Source organism: Mastigoproctus giganteus, chromosome 2 (assembly GCF_048544385.1).
Source record: "Mastigoproctus giganteus isolate SK-2022 chromosome 2, ASM4854438v1, whole genome shotgun sequence".
NCBI classification, from domain to species: Eukaryota; Metazoa; Arthropoda; class Arachnida; order Uropygi; family Thelyphonidae; genus Mastigoproctus; species Mastigoproctus giganteus.
Window position 1 is genome coordinate 248,901,069 of NC_143576.1, and position 18,685 is coordinate 248,919,753.

Genomic DNA, 18,685 nt, shown 5'->3' on the forward strand with positions numbered 1-18,685 from the left:
GTGACACGGACGCCTATGATAGATACAAGTTGATCTGTAACCAAGTTACAAAGGAGGTTAGGCAGGCGAAGGCAGATTACGAGAGATCCTTGGCAAGGGATGCGAAGAAAAACAGCAAAGAGTTCTTTACTTATGTAAACTCTAGAAGGAAGGGGATGAATCAGATTGGTCCACTTGAGATCGATGGGTCAACTGTTGATGACCCTGCTCGGGTAGCTAACAAACTAAATGAATATTTTGCATCGACATTCACACATGAGGAGTTATTCAGCGAGGGGAATGCCAGAGGTGTATTCAACTCTAGCAGTAAGCTAGAGAATCTTGTAATAACTGAGAGCAAAGTGGAGGAGAAATTGTTGAAGATAAACACAAGAAAGGCACCTGGGGTGGATGGGATCTATCCAGTTATATTAAAGGAGGCAGCAAAGGAGGTAAGCAAACCCTTAGCCATAATTATGAGAGCTTCCTTGGACTCAGGGGAGGTACCCATTGACTGGAGATGTGCAAATGTGACCCCAATTCACAAAGGGGGATCAAAGGCTGACACAAGTAATTATAGACCTGTGAGTTTAACTTCTGTTCCCGGAAAATTAATGGAGGCACTGGTGAAAGAAGCACTGCAGGATCATCTAGACAAGACTTCAGTTATAGCTAGGACACAGCATGGTTTTGTTAAGGGGAAGTCTTGCCTGACCAATTTGATTGGATACTATGATGCAGTCACAAAAGAACTGGATGCAGGGAATAACTTTGATATTATATACTTGGATCTTAGAAAGGCTTTTGATACTGTTGCACATGGAAGACTGCTGCACAAATTGGAGCAGTGTGGCATTGGAGGCAAGTTGCTGCTATGGATAAAGGGGTGGTTGAGGGGGAGAAGACAGAGAGTGGTAATCAATGGACACTGCTCATCGTGGACTAATGTTATTAGTGGAGTCCCTCAGGGTTCAGTATTGGGGCCTTTATTGTTTTCTGTATTTATAAATGATATTGATGATGGTATATCAGGCTTAATGTCCAAGTTTGCAGACGATACGAAGGTTGGCAGGGTTGTCAAGGACACTACTGACACTATGCTGCTGCAACAGGATTTGGAAAGGTTGAGCAGATGGGCTTCGAGGTGGCAAATGAAGTTTAACATTGACAAATGTAAAGTACTACATATGGGAAACAGCAACCCCAGAGCAACGTATCAACTCTGTGGTACTACACTGACAGTGGTAGAGAATGAAAGGGACCTGGGGGTGGTGGTGCAGGCAGATATGAAGTTCTCTGAGCAGTGCAGACGAGCTGCAAGAGTAGCTCATGGTGTATTGTCAATGATATATAGGAATTTTTCTAGCAGGGATAAGGAGGTGATTATTCCCTTGTATAAGGCAATGGTCAGGCCACACCTAGAGTACTGTATACAGGCCTGGAGGCCTCATTTCAGGAAGGATGTAGAGCTGCTGGAACGAGTACAGAGAAGGGCAACTAGATTGGTGAATGGGACAAAGGGGTTCTCTTACGAAGAAAGGCTTAAGTTTTGCAAATTACAGTGTCTGGAAACTAGGCACCAGCGGGGTGATCTGATAGAGGTGTACAAAGCCTTGAATGGTTTGAGCATGCTCAATGCTGATGGGATTCTTCCTCTAGCTCAGAAAAATCACCTGAGAGGGCATAAATTCAAATTGAGGAAAGACAGATGTAGGATAGATGTGCGGAAATTTGCCTTTAGCCAGCGGGTGGTTGGTGGGTGGAACAGACTTCCATCCCTTGTCGTGGAAGTTGATAGCCTAAATAAGTTTAAGGCTCAGCTGGACAGGTATTTCGAACGAACAGAGGGGTGAAGTGGAAGTGGTTATTTTTATTTATTTATGTTACTTTTTTTTTTTTTTTTTTTTTTTTTGGCTGATGCTGCATAAGCTTGCTTTCTTGCATCAAATGCCTCTACTAATGCTAATGCTAATGCTAATGCTAATTTAAGGAGGAACTGGACAGGCATTTGGAGGGAATGGTGTGATTTTTTTTTTTTTTTTTTTGCTGATGCCGCATAAGCTCATACACTTTCTTGCATCACATGCCACTACTACTATTACTACACTCACTCACAAGATAGTTTAAAATTAAATAGATTTTAATTCAAAAATCTTTTAATAGGGCCACCTTTAGCTTGTATGACCTCAGCCTTTGGGGATACATTTTCTACAAGTTTCTAGCAGGTGTAGGCTGGAATTTACCTGCTGCAAAGCAGCTGCCAGAGTTTGTATTAAAAAAAGGCTGTTTTGGCTGCATTCCCTTCAATATTTTGAAGGGGATGCATCCTCTTCAATATTTTGTCTAGTTCTTCTTTGAATTTATTCAAACTACTCATCTTCCACAACAACAAATGGAAGTTTGTTCCCACTTCAGCCACCTGTTGGCTGAAGGCAAATTTCTAAGTCTGAGCAAAAGGAAGGATATTATCAGCATCAAACTTACTCAGTCCATTCTGAGCATTAAACACCTTAATCAGATCTCCTCACAGGAGCTTAGCATCCAGATGCTATTATTTGCATAACCTTTCCTGGTTAGAACACTTTTGTTTCCCTCACAAGTTTTTTTTTTTTTTTTTAAAGAACTCCTGCTTTTTGCAATAAAAGCTCCTGTGTTTTGCCTTTTGTTAAAGAAAATCTGTTTTCCCTCTTGTTTCCAGTTGTCCAAACTCCAGCTTTTCAGACATCAAAAGTTGGCAGCTGTGAATGAGTTTTCTACCTTGGCTATATTTATGGTTTGATATGTAAAAAAACTCCAGTTTTATCATATGCTCATAAATATATATTTAATAAAATATATTAAATAATATAATAAAATATATTTAATAATATATTTTATTTCTGCTAAACCCAGTTCAATACAGTGAAGTACAGAAAGACAGAAGAGATTTAATCCAACTCAAAGAAAAACATGAATTTACAAAAATTAGAACATTGGCCAGTTAAAAATTTTTGACAAAAGAAGGGATTGAATGAAAAGTTATTTATAAATGAAAACTGTGGTAGATGACTTTCATCAGCTGGTGAAATACCACCACTTTGCTTATTTGGAGGCTTGAAGTGGTGAAACCCATTTTTAGTCTCTAGAGCAAAGTTTCCGGCACCCCCCTCCCCCCATACTTCTCCTTCAACCCATGCACAGTACTAAGTACTATAGGTTTTGATACCTTTCGCGTGTGGGGTTTTCATAAAAAAAAAAAAAAAAAAAAGTTTAAATGAGGTTGAAAATTCACTGATGATCCCTGCTTGGGATAACCAATGGAAGTCACAACTCCAGAAATGTGCCAGAAAAAATTGAGGCTTGGTTATGGAAGATAGACATATTAAAGTGTGAAAAATAAATTATGATTGCCAGAGAATCTAATATTTTTGAGGAGTTGGTAGTGACTAGCTCCTACGAAGATTTGGCTATGTCACAGGTCAGTTTTCACTGGGTACTGAGAATACTAATACTTTTTTGGAAACAGTACAGCGATCAAATTTGTGAGGAAAATATATGCATACATAATGCACATCTGCAAGGGTTTCTTTCAAGAACTGTATTGACTCTGAAACATATTCATCCCTGGGATCTGGAAACAAAACAGGAGTCAGTAAGGCGCCTCCGTAGCCAGGTGGGAAGGAGCAGCAGTGCATAGCACACGCTTCTTGATTAGACCGGGGTTCGAGCCCGTCGCCACCAAATATGGAGGATGCGGAAAGGTCAGGGAATGACCACCGCATATCCCGGAGCAATATGGCCTTAGTTGCTAATGCTCCTAAAAACCAAAACAACAACAGGAGTCAGTACAGTGGAAATGCCTTGGGTCTTCATGATTAAAAAAATTAAACTCAGAGCCTTCTGCTAAGAAGATCATAAAATGGATCATAAACTGATAGACTACTTGCCACATGAGTAAACAGTCACTGGAAGTGTCTATATTGTTGTGCTCAAAAATCTAAGCAAAGAAAAAAAGAGGAAAATTGACATGTCTAGTCCTTTTTGTTTCAGTACTCTTTTACACAGTTCCCATAAAGTAATTGCTGCTTTGAGAAATTGCAGATTTTGTGAGTTACACCTGCATTTAAACTTGTCCTATAGATCTTGCTCCCAGTGATTATTCATTCTTTAGAAATCTGAAGAATAAAAAAAAATTGCATGGGCATCAAGTTCCAAGTGATGAACTTGATGCCATGATTTTAAATAAGATGAAAGTTTTTTCCCAGATACTAGAACAAAGACTTCCCCCCTCTGGTATTTCCTCTTTGCCTTCAAAATAGAGGACATGTATTTGAACTTAAATGGATATACATTGAGGAGGGGAGAAATAGACTATTTAAAATGGACTAGTGATCACAATTTTGAATTTATAGTGTTTCTTTAGAAAGCATAATTTTAGAGAGAAAATGTAAAATTTATAATTATATTTTGAGTATTATAATTTAGTACCACGCATTCTAATTTTAGTATCATTTAATATAATACTTATTAACTACAATTAATTGCTTCTCTCAAAAATAAATTTTTGGCTAAGGTAAAGAAGGTCAATCCAAGAACCACAGCAAACTATGGGAAACTTACCAGACAAACTGGCTTGCCACTACCACAGTTTCTCCTTGCATTCTCGATAAACAGACGGTGTGTGTTATCAGTTTGGTCTGGTTTTTTTTTTAGGAGCATTAGCAACTAAGGCCATATTGCTCCATGAATATGCAGTGGTCAAACCCTAACCTTTCCGCATCCTCCGTATTTGGTGGTGACGGGCTCGAACCCCGGTCTAATCAAGAAGCGTGTGCTACACTGCTGCTCCTTCCCACCTGGCTACGGAGGCGCCGTGTTATCGGTAGTGGCAGTAGAAGTTGAGAACAATATATTGATTGACACGTAGGCACGACAGACAATGTAATGATTAGTTTTTTTAATTATTAAAAGATTATTGGAGTTCATGAGTGTTTTTGCTATTAAAATAACTATATTACTGATCTCTGTATGTTTTTAAGGTTAGTTTTCCTAACCTAAAAGTTTTTTCTTAAGGTTTCTAACCTAACCTTAAAGGTTAGATTAGAAAAAAATAAATAAATGGTTTACCGGTTTTGGCTAAATTCAGAACAGTATGTGCATTCCAGACTATTGGCGTGTTTTAATTGTGTGGGTTGTTTTTAGTGTGAGTTTTTTAATAGACTTTTATTTTTGGCTAGTGAAAAACGGTTAAGTTAGTTTACATCACTAATTTGGAATGGATTCAAGCAGGCTAGTGAAAAAAGGTTACGTTATGTTATGCTGGAATGCACACTCTGTTCTGAAGTTTGACCAAGGTTTCTTTATTTTTTGTTATATTTCATAATCTGACCTTAAATGTTAGGTTAGGAAATAATAGGAAAAGGTTTCCTTACCTAACTTTAAAGGTTATGTTATGAAATAATAGGAAAAGAAAGAAAAATTCTTTATATATATGCATATCATAACATCAGTCAATCATTTAACGTTATTATGTTATCCGTTGTGTTCGGGCACCATCGTCTTTCATCCCCATGTGTCAATCACTATATTTTTCTCGATCTACTGCTGCTACTGATAATACATACCATCTGTTTACCGAGAATGCAAGGAGAAACTGTGGTAGCAGCAAACCAGTTTGTTTTGCAAATTTGCCATAGTTTCCCCATGGTTCTCGTGTTGGCTTTCTTTACCTTCGTCAAATTTATTTTAAAATCTAGACAAAATAACTTACCTCCTTGTTTACTGTACTTGTTTAATGGTTCATGATGACGAGGGGCAATGTTTATTTTACCTTTCTGTGAATATTTATTTGGCAATACCATTGAGTGATTTTTATAATATTCTGATGTCCGTCCATGCTGCGTGTTGTTATGAAAATCAAGAGACAAAATAGAATTAGGAATAAAAAGTAGAATTTAATGTCAGAAAATCTGTTTATGAGAGCTTTGAATCTGATCTATTAAAATATCATGTTAGACTAATTACCATTAGCAAAAAATAGTGAATTAATAAAAATAAAAAAAATGTATAAAATTACATTATATTGAGTACATAACCTTAATATATTGTAATGCAGTACTGCATATTGATTATTTAAGAAACAGAGAACCGCTTACCATTGTGTTTCTTTTCAATCTGAATGGTTAACCCCTGAAAAAGCCACTTAGATTGTAGTTATGCAACAATAAGCATTTTGTATATTGTCTTGTATTTTATTTTTATTCCTTTCTTAAAGCTATATTTACTTATTTCATATATTATTATTATTATTATTATTGTTATCACCCTTAATTAATTTGATGGTAATAAATGATTTTATATACAGTGGATTCTGGTTATTTGGGACACATCGAGACTAGTGCATTTTGGACCGATTAAGCGGCTCCCCCAATTACGTAAAGTTTCACGTAAATAGTTAAAAATACAGTCGACTTCTGCTTTATGATTGATTCTCTGTACCAATAAATCATGTTACAATGGACTCACCATAGTAAAGTACAAAGTACTGTTCACTATATGATACATAGTAAGTGCTGGTCATTGTGATCAAGTTTATGAATTGAATTTTAATTTTATTAAACAGCAATTCTAATAAGTGAAAATAGGAGGAACATTATCCACAGGCTATAAAAGTAAAGATATATTAACCCGATCCGCACCTGTTGGGAGATGTACACTTTATTACCAATTAAAAAATTAAATGATACTTAAAAATCGGAAGAATATTTTCCACAGGTTAGCAAAATAAAAATAAATTTACGCTTATGTGCATAGCTTAATTAATATGTACTGTAATATGCACTAGTTAGTACATATTACACTACCATTATAGATGAATCATAGGATTCCTGACTAGCCAGGTGGGCAGGAGCAGCAGTGCGTAGCACATGCTTCTTGATTAGACCGGGGTTCGAGCCCGTGAGCCACCAAATACGGAGGATGTGGAAAGGTCAGGGAATGACCACCGCATATCCCCGGAGCAATATGGCCTTAGTTGCTAATGCTCCTAAAAACCAAACAACAACAACAACAGAGTTCCTGACTCCAGGACCTCTTCAATGTACTAACTAGTTTATTTCTGTTCACTGACATTTAGGGGGGGGGGTTAAAATTTAAAACAGTAAAATAGATAAGCAATCAATAACAAAGAACATAGCATGCACAAATTGCAAACATGAAGTGACCAGATCCTTAGTACTTCAATGTGGGACATTGATTTTCCACCCCACCCCTAAAAACAATATACACATATTTTTAAAATTTTTTATTTAGAAAACTATATTCACATACAAAATATAAATTAAATACATATACTTCTCTGAACTAATCTTATAAAATAAAATATCACACTTCTTAAAAAAAAAAACGAATATAGTCTATTTGTTTTATTTCACAGAAATACCTATGTTATATAGGTATTTCACATAATAATAATATATACTTCTTTTAACAATAAAACAATAGAAAGTAAACAATATAATGAAATATTCCGTGGAGTGAATTTTTCTTAATAATTTAGCAAAATTGCATTTAACTTGTAGTATTGGTTTCAGTGTTTCTGTGGTCAGTTGTGTTTTCTGACGTCCACAGCTTATTTTCTACTGAAAAAACTCTTTCCGTTACACCATTGGTTCCCGCCAAACATAATGTAAATCCAATTACTCTTTCCAAATGCCTGCATGGCATGTCCCTTGTCCCAAAATATTTCGACCCACCTCCTATCTGTTGGTATTCTTTCATTTTTGAATAATCAGCATATTTTTTTAAATGTGATCTTTCGTCAAAAAGCCCACTTTCTTCTTCATCTACATCAATTAACTTTACAATTAACTTTATTTTATCATGATTCATGATATAAGTATGGAGGCTACATGTCCAATCCTGGACATTTTCTAGACAGTTTGCAATGTGGGGCAAATGACTTAAATCCGGGATTGTCCCGCATAATCCAGGATGTCTGGTCACTTTAAACTAACACAATACACGCAAGTCGGAATGGAGTAGCAAGTTACGAAGCTTAAAAAATAGGAATGAAGAGAAGATTCTGAAAATTTGTTTTTTATATGATTTGAAGATTTCATTTAAGGGGAAATGCATTTCACCATAATAACGTAAAAAACCCACAGAATTTCAGCTGTCGGTATTATTGCAAATTCAGTAAGATCGAGTTTACCATCCGTTTATAACAGATTGCACTAAGAGAAAAGTACAAGAAACCGGGAACTGCTAATTTTTTTTTTTTTATTGTTTTATGGTTGTGACCTCCAGAAATCCGACCGCACCACGTGGTATGGTTGGAGACATCATAGGGTAATCTTGAGTACTGTGATCTCCTGTCCTGATTAAATGCCGTGTTGTCCCAGTTAAGTGAAGAAAAAGCCGACCGGGCTAGCCGGGTGGGTAAAGTGCCTGCCTGGCAACCCAAAGGTCGCGGTTTCGAATCCCGCCTCGGGCTTGGATCAAAGTACTGCAAAAACCATGGGAGGTGCATTATGGCCACAGAAGCCGATGCACCAACAACTACCCAAAAAAAAGTGAAGAAAACCCCTGGCTATTTTCTTGATTAGGTTCTGCTCTTTAAGATTTGCCCCAAATAAACAGCTGCCCCGATTAACCAGTGGCCCATATAACCGGAATCCACTATATATATAATTAGTAGTATTAGTGAAAAGTAGTGAATAACTGTTAAACAAACCTAGTTAAATCTATGGAGTACACATAAGTATATTTAGGTTTAAAGATTGTTATAAAAATATATATGTTAGAGATTGTTAAAATATATATGTTAGAGATTGTTAAAATGTATATACAAGATATTATACCTATACAAGATAATATACAACATGCCTATCAATGCATACTTACAATCTGGGTGACTTTTTTCAGAGGTGAGTTTCCCAGACTGAAAGGAAAACAATGATAATTCTCTGTTTCTGTGATAATCTCTAATAGTGAGATCTTAACTTCACCTTGTTGGAGAATTATTTGGAAATCAGCACTTAAGGAATTAGATGTGGATATTCAAAAAGTGAGGATGTTTGTGCAGAGCAAGGTTTCTCAAAACTGTGTATAGGATTTTCTTGTGCATAGTTTGAGAAATCCTATCCATAACAAAATTATGGATTGGATTTTCAGTCACTGAGAAAAAGTCATTAATACACAATACGAAAATAGTGCAAAAAAGAACAAAATCTAGGGAACCCCAGCATTAGTGAAGAAGTTAGAAAACAGAGAGCTATCTATCATGAACTTCAGTGAGTATGCAGAATAGGAAAAAAAAAAAACTGGATATCTAATTGCAGAAACATTTGGCACTCCATATGATGGGAGCTTATTTAGAAGACCTTTATGCCAAACACAATAAAAAGCCTTGGAAATGTCAAGAGTAGCTGTTTGAGTTTCACCAAACTTTTCCATTGAATTTGACCAAATATGAGTAACATAAGCCAATCAACACTGAATGGAATCTATATTATTGATCGTTGATTAAATTTGAAGGTTTAAGATAGTTTAAGAGTTGGTATTGATGTATTAGTAGTAGTAGTAGTGGTATGTGATGCAAGAAAGCAGTGTATGAGGTTATGCAGCATCAGCCAAAAAAAAAAAAAAATTTACACAACCATTCCCACTAAATGTTTGTCCAGTTCCTCCTTAAATTTATTTAATCTATCAACTTCCACAACGACAGATGGAAGTTTGTTCCAGCAATTAACCACCCGCTGGCTAAAGGCAAATTTCTGCAAATCTATTCTACATCTGTCTTTCCTTAATTTGAATTTATGCCCCTTTAGGTTCGTAATCTAAACAAGTGGAAGAATCCCACCAGAATTCAGCGTGCTCAATCCATTCAAGGCCTTATACATATCAATCAGATCACTGCACAGGTGCCTAGTCTCTAGCCTTTGCAATTTGCAGAACTTAAGCCTCTTTTGGTAAGAGGATCCCTTCATTCCCCTCACCAATCTTGTTGCCCTTCTCTGTACACGCTCCAGCAAATCTATATCCTTCCTAAAATGAGGCCTCCAGACCTGTACGCAAGACCAAGGCGTGGACTGACCATTGCCTTATACAGAGGGGACAATCACCTCCTTTTCCCTGTTGACAAAACTCCATGACCTACCCTGGCAGCCTGTCTGCATCATTGCTCAGAAAACTTCATATCTGACTGCAAAATTACTCCCGGGTCTTTTTCATTTTCTTCCATCATAAGTGTAGTACCACACAGTTGGTACACTTCTCTGGGATTACTTCTACCGATATGCAGTACTTTGCATTTGTCAAGGTTAAACTTCAGTTGCCACTTCTCAGCCGATCTGCCCAAATTTTCTAGATCGTGTTGCAGTAGCACACTGCCATTACTGTCATTAATAACCCTGTCAAACTTTGTATCATCTGCAAACTTCAACACTAAGCCTGATATACCTTCATCAATATCATTGATAAATATACAAAACAACAGTGGACCCAACACCGAACCCTGTGGGACTCCACTAATAACATTAGTCCACGAAGAGCAGCACCCATTAATTACCACCCTCTGTCTTCTCCCACTCAACCATCCTTTTATCCACTGTAGCAATTTACCGTTAATACCATTCTGCTCCAATTTGTACAGTAGTCTTCCATGCGCAACAGTGTCAAAAGCTTTCCTGAAATCCAAGTATATGATATCAGAATTATTTTTTGCATCTAGTTCTTTTGTAACCACATCATAATAACCAATCAAATTTGTCAGACAAGACTTTCCCTTAACAAACCCATGCTCTGTCTGAATTATTGCATGTCTTGTCTAAATGATCTTGCAATGTATCTTTAACCAGTGACTCCATTATTTTACACGGAAAAGAAGTTAAACTAACTGATCTGTAATTACTCTTGTTACTCTTCGATCCCCCTTTGTGAATTGGGAATACATTTACACATCTCCAGTCTGTGGGGACCTCCCCTGAGTCCAAGGATGTCTGAATTACTGGTGCCACCCTTTGATCCCCCTTTGATTTGCACATGTCCAGTCTGCGGGGACCTCCCCTGAGTCCAAGGATGCTCTCATAATTAGCATTAGCATTAGCATTATTAGCATTAGTAGAGGCATTTGATGCAAGAAAGCAAGCTTATGCAGCATCAGCCAAAAAAAAAAAAAAAAAACCCACTTCCACTTCACCCCTCTGTTCGTTCAAAATACCTGTCCAGCTGAGCCTTAAATTTATTTAGGCTATCAACTTCCACAACAAGGGATGGAAGTCTGTTCCACCAACCAACCACCGGCTGGCTAAAGGCAAATTTCCGCACGTCTATCCTACATCTGTCTTTCCTCAATTTGAATTTATGCCCTCTCAGGTGATTTTTCTGAGCTAGAGGAAGAATCCCATCAGCATTGAGCATGCTTAAACCATTCAAGGCTTTATACACCTCTATCAGATCACCTCGCTGGTGCCTAGTCTCCAGACACTGTAATTTGCAAAACTTAAGCCTTTCTTCGTAAGAGCACCCCTTTGTTCCATTCACTAATCTTGTTGCCCTTCTCTGTACTCGTTCCAGCAGCTCTACATCCTTCTTGAAATGAGGCCTCCAGACCTGTATACAGTACTCTAGGTGTGGCCTGACCATCGCCTTATACAATGCAGGGATAAGGAGGTGAATAATCACCTCCTTATCCCTGCTGGAAAAATTCCTGTATATCATTGACAATACTCCATGAGCTACTCTTGCAGCCCATCTGCACTGCTCAGAGAACTTCATATCTGCCTGCACAACCACCCCCAAGTCCCTTTCATTCTCTACCACTGTCAGTGTAGTACCACAGAGTTGATACGTTGCTCTGGGGTTGCTGTTTCCCATGTGTAGTACTTTACATTTGTCAATGTTAAACTTCATTTGCCACCTCTCAACCCATCTGCTCAACCTTTCCAGATTCTGTTGCAGCAGCATAGTGTCAGTAGTGTCCTTGACAACCCTGCCAACCTTTGTATCGTCTGCAAACTTGGACATTAAGCCCGATATACCATCATCAATATCATTTATAAATACAGAAAACAATAATGGACCCAACACTGAGCCCTGAGGGACTCCACTAATAACATCAGTCCACGATGAGCAGTGTCCATTGATTACCACTCTCTGTCTTCTTCCCCTCAACCACCCCTTTATCCATAGCAGCAATTTGCCTCCAATGTCACACTGCTCCAATTTGTGTAGCAGTCTTCCATGTGCAACAGTATCAAAAGCCTTTCTAAGATCCAAGTATATAATATCAAAGTTATTCCCTGCATCCAGTTCTTTTGTGACTGCATCATAGTATCCAATCAAGTTGGTCAGGCAAGACTTCCCCTTAACAAAACCATGCTGTGTCTGAGCTATAACTGAAGTCTTGTCTAAATGATCCTGCAGTGCTTCTTTAACCAGTGCCTCCATTAATTTTCCTGGAACAGAAGTTAAGCTCACAGGTCTATAATTACTTGTGTCAGCCTTTGATCCTCCTTTGTGAATTGGAGTCACATTTGCACATTTCCAGTCTATGGGTACCTCCCCTGAGTCCAAGGAAGCTCTCATAATTATGGCTAAGGGTTTGCTTACTTCCTTTGCTGCCTCCTTTAATATAACTGGATAGATCCCATCCACCCCAGGTGCCTTTCTTGTGTTTATCTTCAACAATTTCTCCTCCACTTTACTCTCAGTTATTACAAGATTCTCTAGCTTACTGCTAGAGTTGAATACACCTCTGGCATTCCCCTCGATAAATAACTCCTCATGTGTGAATGTCGATGCAAAATATTCATTTAGTTTGTTAGCTATCTGAGCAGGATCATCAACAGTTGACCCATCGATATCAAGTGGACCAATCTGATTCATCCCCTTCCTTCTAGAGTTTACATAAGTAAAGAACTCTTTTCTGTTTTTCTTTGCATCCCTTGCCAAGGATTTCTCTTAATCTGCCTTCGCCTGCCTAACCTCCTTTGTAACTTGGTTGCATATCAACTTGTATCTATCATAGGCTTCTGTGTCATGTGTTAATTTGTATGTATCCCATGCATTTTTCTTCTCTGCCATATGCCTCATTAGTTTATCTGACATCCATTTTGGCCTAAACCTTGAACAATATTTCTTAGTTGGTATGTAAAGCCTAGTAGCTTCCAAGATAAGTTCTTTGAATGCTTCCCATTTTGAATTTGCTGTTGGTAACATCATCAGTTGGTCCCACTGTATAGAATTTAAATACTGTCTCAGTCCATCGTAGTCGCCTTTACGGAAGCAATAACCCTTCCCTTTACCCCTAATGGTAGTTACCTCTTTGAGTAAATCCAACTTCAGCACACTGTGATCACTGCCACCTAGTGGTTCATTTATCTGCAGATTCTTAATGCATGAAGAATCACTGCTGATAATCAAATCAAGAGTATTACTCCCTCTAGTTGCCTCCCGAACATGCTGATGTAGAAAACAATCATCCAATAAATCCACAAAAGCCCTGCTAGTGTGTGAGTAACCAGCCCCCAAATTCCAGTCAATATCTGGGAAATTAAAATCTCCCATTATAAGACACTCTGATTTACTGGCCCACTCTATTTCCCTGTACAGTTCCTTATTATATTCATCAGAGTCATTAGGCCTATAGCACACTCCTACTCTCAATTTTGATCTCCCAATGTTTATGTCACACCAAACTGACTCCACACTGCACTGTCCAGCGATGTCGACTGGCTTCACTTCCTTGGTTTTTATGTGTTTCTTAACTAATAGCATAACCCCTCCCCCCTTCCTATCCTGTCTATCCTTTCTGTAGACGTTGTACTCCCCAAATTGCAGTTCTGCATCCCTTATATCTGTGTGACACCACGTCTCTGATATCCCAACAATATCTGCCTTCGATGTTTTGAGCAGTACCTCAAATTCATCAAATTTATTTACTAAACTCCTAGCATTGGTGTACACGCAAGTATACCTGCACCTGTTTCTATTCTTAGCTACCCTAACACAACCCATGTGTTTACTTGTACCGCAATGGCTCCCAGCAGTCTCTGAAATACCATGCATCTTGTTTTTCAGGCTTCTGCTCATTCTAATAGAAGCAGTGCAAGAATCTCTTTCACCTCTACCAGTGGCTACTGTCAATCTATTGGTCTTTGTCTCCCCCCAAGCTAGCAGTTTTCCGACCCACCTAACACTGCCTCGATAGCATCAGCAAATATTCTTGCACCCTTTCTATTTAAGTGTATCCCATCCCTGTAGAAGCAATCTCTCCTGTTAACAAGTACAGGCCAGGCTGAAAAAAATTCTACCCCTTGAGCCTTGCATAATCTTTCCAGGGCCGAATTGATCGAGAAGGCTCTCATCATATACTCCCTCCTATCGTGTCTGGGCAGAATTGCAGACACTTTCAAATTCAACCCTAATTCTCGGCTTTTGTTCAACAGTGACCTGTACTTGTTAAGTAATTCTGCCGGTCTCCTACTCTTAATATTATTAGTGCCAACGTGTACAACTATATCACCTTTTGTGCCCTTAAAAGATGATATTCGCTCAACAACGTCATCAACCTTTGCCCCTGGCAGACATACCCTGGTCCTGTTCCACCTATGTTTTTTACAAAGCATGTTCCCCGTTTCCCTGACAATAGAGTCACCAACAACTACTAGTTCCTTCGGGACCAGCGCATTCTGCCTTGGGGCTTGCCTCTGTGTCACGCGATGCCCAAGTGCAAGCTCTGGCGTTGATGTGGGCAGCTGAGAGCTTGATGGGCCCCTCAATTTAGTTTCTTCGAGGGCATCCACCCTGCCCTTCAAGCTCTCATATAGGCCCACAAGAACGCCGAGTTGTTGCCTGATATCGATACACTCCTCGCATCGCGCACACACAAAGACATCCCCCTTGGCAGTATCATGTCCCGTACCCGATTGCTCTGCAAACATCAAGCAAACAGTGCATTTTATAAGGCTGTGAGTCAGAGGACAACTGCCCCCCTCAGTTCTGCTCTGAGCCACAGCACTTCCATTAGCTTGAGCCTTTTGCTTTGCTGCTCTGGTCTGAGTCATGATTCTATTAATTTATTAATTAATTATAATTAATTATGTTATGTTATTAATTATGTTAAATATAATTAATTATATTACATTTGTAATCTAAGTTGTTATATGTATTTATTTAAACGTACAATTTAACTGCTAACGAAGTTCAACTAACGCTATCTAGTACGGTATATAACTATCGTATCACAAAGGCGGGAAAATTACGAACGGTAGCGGACTTGAAACACGTGGAAACCCTTACCGATACTTTTATGCAATTACAAGGCAGAGTAAAGAATAAATACACCAAATTAATCAGAAAATCACAAAATAATGTTATACTACTAAATTTAAATGAAAAGTTTTAGAAAAACAATAATTTCAAATCAATAAATAAGAAAAATCCACTTAGCGGCTTTGAACACGACTGTCTCTAGTAGCCTTGTCAGCAGTTATATAAAAATCCTTGAATGGTTTGAGCATGCTCAATGCTGATGGGATTGTTCCTCTTGCCCAGAATAATTGCCTGAGAGGGCATAAATTCAAATTGAGGAAAGACAGTTGTAGGACAGATGTGTGGAAGTTTTCCTTTAGCCAGCGGGTGGTTGATTGCTGGAACAAACTTCCATCTGTGATTGTAGAAGTTGATTGCTTAAATGGATTCAAGGCAGAACTAGACAAACATTTGGAGCAAGTAGATGGGTGAAATGAGAAGGGTGTGTTTCTTTTTTTTTTATAAGAAGTAAGATTTCTCCTCTAATCCTGTTCAAAATCAAGTGTTTTAGAATGGTTGTGGCTTTAGCATAGTCAGAAAATGAAGCTGGAGATATTGTTGCAGTCCATTTGCGATATGCTGCATCCTTATTTTGAATACAGCGATAGCACATATAATCAAAAGTCAAGATTTAGATAATGGATGAGTGTTTAGGGTGGAATAGAGAATTTCATCTCTACACAAATCATTTCACTGACGAGATCTCGGCAGTTATTCATATCAGAAGATTTAAAACAGTAATCTAACCAGGGAAAAGAAGAAGACATCATTCTATTTCACATTCTTGTAATGTGAAACAACAACACAAGGCTAAGAATGTCCATGAGAGAGAAGATCTGTTGAAAGAGAAATCAACACTAAATTGTGATCTGAGGTTCCTAGAGAACCATTATTTTCTGTTTACTTTAAAAAGTTGTTTGTGAGAAAAAGTTAATGTGGTTCAGATTGTCTGGTGCTCTGGTAGATAAAGGAGAAGCTGTACAATGTCATTAGTAAATGCAAAAGTCATCTTGACCAGCTTGTTCTGTGTAACTAAAAAACTGGTCAGCCAGAAAGGCTGACCGGCTTTCTTACTATTAGGAAAATTAAATTGGAGAAAACCAAGTTTTAAGGAAAGGAAGTCAGAGTTCCGAGTGATTAATGCAGTTTGATGGAATGGAGTAAAGAGATTTTAAGCTAGAAGAGATCAAAGAGAGGAGAGGAGGATATTTCTTCAGTGACTTCTAAATTAGGAAGTCTCAGACAAAAAATACCAAAGTGGATATATACACAAGTACCACCTTTGAAATGAAAGGAATAATAGAGTGAATAAGTAGTGTAACTGAGATTGATTCATTAAGATTCTTCCAGAAAAAAGTAAGTGGGCTTAGGAGATTGTAGGGTGGTTCTAATGAAATTTTCAATTAAGTCTCAGTGACCCTGGTCACATCCAATACGTTAGTGTTTCAAGTCTTACACATGGGGATGGGGGGGGTATACTCAATTTTGCCAACAATCCCACCATCACAAGGGGGTAAGCAAAGGAATTGTTGTAACAGAACGACCAGTCCTTGCTGAACTTTGGTTTACTTGACTCAGAAGTGGGACCTGAATATTATTATTATTATTATCAGTTTATTTAACAAACACCCCTGTACAGAAATTTCCTGGGAGGGTGGCGCATACATACATCACTTATTAGAGTGTAACATAGGATTAAATATCAGGAAATACATAAGATATATACACATAGAGGAAGAATTACATACAGACATCATGCATTCACAGAAAAATTACAAAACAATATATGTACATAGAAAAATTACAAAACAATATATGTACATAGAAAAATTACAAAACAATGTTCATACATAGAAAAATGACATCGTCATTTACACTATGAATTGGTCCTCATTTTTTATTCTCTGAACAAAAGGAATACCCTCAGTCCTATAAGAATCTTTTGGAATATAATATATCGTTCATTTAAGATTTTTATCAGTTCGAGGGCACTTGAAGTCTCTCTTCAATTACGTTCTTCATCATATTAGTTCCATCAGTGTTTTAGATTCCACGATAGTAAGCTCTAGCCTGTCATACCTAGAAAGATGTCTGTGACCAAACCTCATGGGCCAAAGAATATAATAAACTTAATAGGTTTTGCTCATAGTCATGTACAAAACTGAGGCTGTTGCCCTACCCGTGCAATGTGATGAATACTCAGGTATGAAGAGGAGAAGAAATAGCACTTAATTGTATAGTAGCAAAACATTTAATGGCTTCCTTGCAAGTTCCAAATTGAAATAAGTGGTGTTAGCATAGCAAAGCTACAAATTACTTAATAATGTATTGTGGACTTCATCAATAGCATGTGAAATTATACTATTTAAATTTACATTTTAATGGTTACAATACATATATTAGGATGCATATTAATATGCTTTTTTAACCTATATGACTTTAATATACATGTAGAAGAAATGGTTAAAGAGGCATTTGATAAAAGGAAATAGAATTGAGCAAGAATTATATGGATGAAGATGATTGGAAAGGTTATTGAGAGTATTAAATTTGCAGAAGATATGGTACTTGGTGGTATTTTTGAATGCAAATTCTGGGCCAGGATTGCAGAAATTGGTTAACAGAAAGGAAAGTTGTGATAGGTTTATGATGAGAATAAATATTAAGAAGACAAAGGTTGAGTGTGGAAAGAGAAAGGTATGAGTTATATTGAAATAGAAGGGTGGAGAGAGAGAGACAGAGAGAGAGAGCAAGAGAGCAGACAAGTGGGTATAGGTATTTGGGAAGGCTCTTTAAAAATAGCCAGTTTGTAGCATACATTCAGATTTTGCATGAAGGGTATTGGAACAGTTGCTACTATCGCTGCTGTAAACATTGAATTCAGAGAAATTGGTTGACATGCTGATTTAGACTAGTGCAATAGCAGGTTGCTGACAGATCTTTGTAGTTTTTGTAAACTTTGCTGAAATAGCATACAGAGCATTAATTTTTCATAATGAAAGTGAGTGCCCACAATACTTTACTAGATATCACTGATGATGTAATCAAAAAATAAATGAATAGCTAGTGGATAAAAGGTGATTTGCTTTTTTTTTTTTACTTGTTAAAATATTTATTGCGGAGACTTCTTGTCTTATCAACATCAAGTTGTATATATTTCCTATGCTATTTTTGATTAAAGTAAGAACCTTTTTGGTATTCACAAAGTGGCTTATTATATTTTTTGTAAGAAGTAACTTAAAAAAACCAAACTTGTCAAATCAGGAATATCATTATATTGTAAAAAAAACTTACATTGTCACGTATTTTTGAATCTGCACCTGCCTGTGTTAAAAGTTTGTATGCATTCATTCCATCTTTACGTGACATGGCTGCTGCATAATGTAGAGCTGTTCTGCCTTCCTGAAATACA

The 18,685-nt window shown here is 37.5% G+C and overlaps 2 protein-coding genes across 2 annotated transcripts in view; one reads left to right on the plus strand and one right to left on the minus strand.

Annotated features, from left to right (window-relative positions):
* Nucleotides 1-18,685, plus strand: part of LOC150090365 (uncharacterized) — a 314,634-nt gene that overhangs the window by 145,077 nt on the left and 150,872 nt on the right. The window lies entirely within an intron of this gene.
* The window catches only part of LOC150090366 (uncharacterized), a 331,637-nt gene that overhangs the window by 101,402 nt on the left and 211,550 nt on the right, over nt 1-18,685 (minus strand). Inside the window, exons 14-15 of the mRNA XM_090387860.1 lie at nt 18,568-18,675; nt 5,729-5,855 (exon numbers count right to left, since the gene is read on the minus strand). Coding sequence (XP_090243986.1) covers nt 5,729-5,855; nt 18,568-18,675 — 235 coding nt within the window. The remainder of the gene's footprint in view (nt 1-5,728; nt 5,856-18,567; nt 18,676-18,685) is intronic.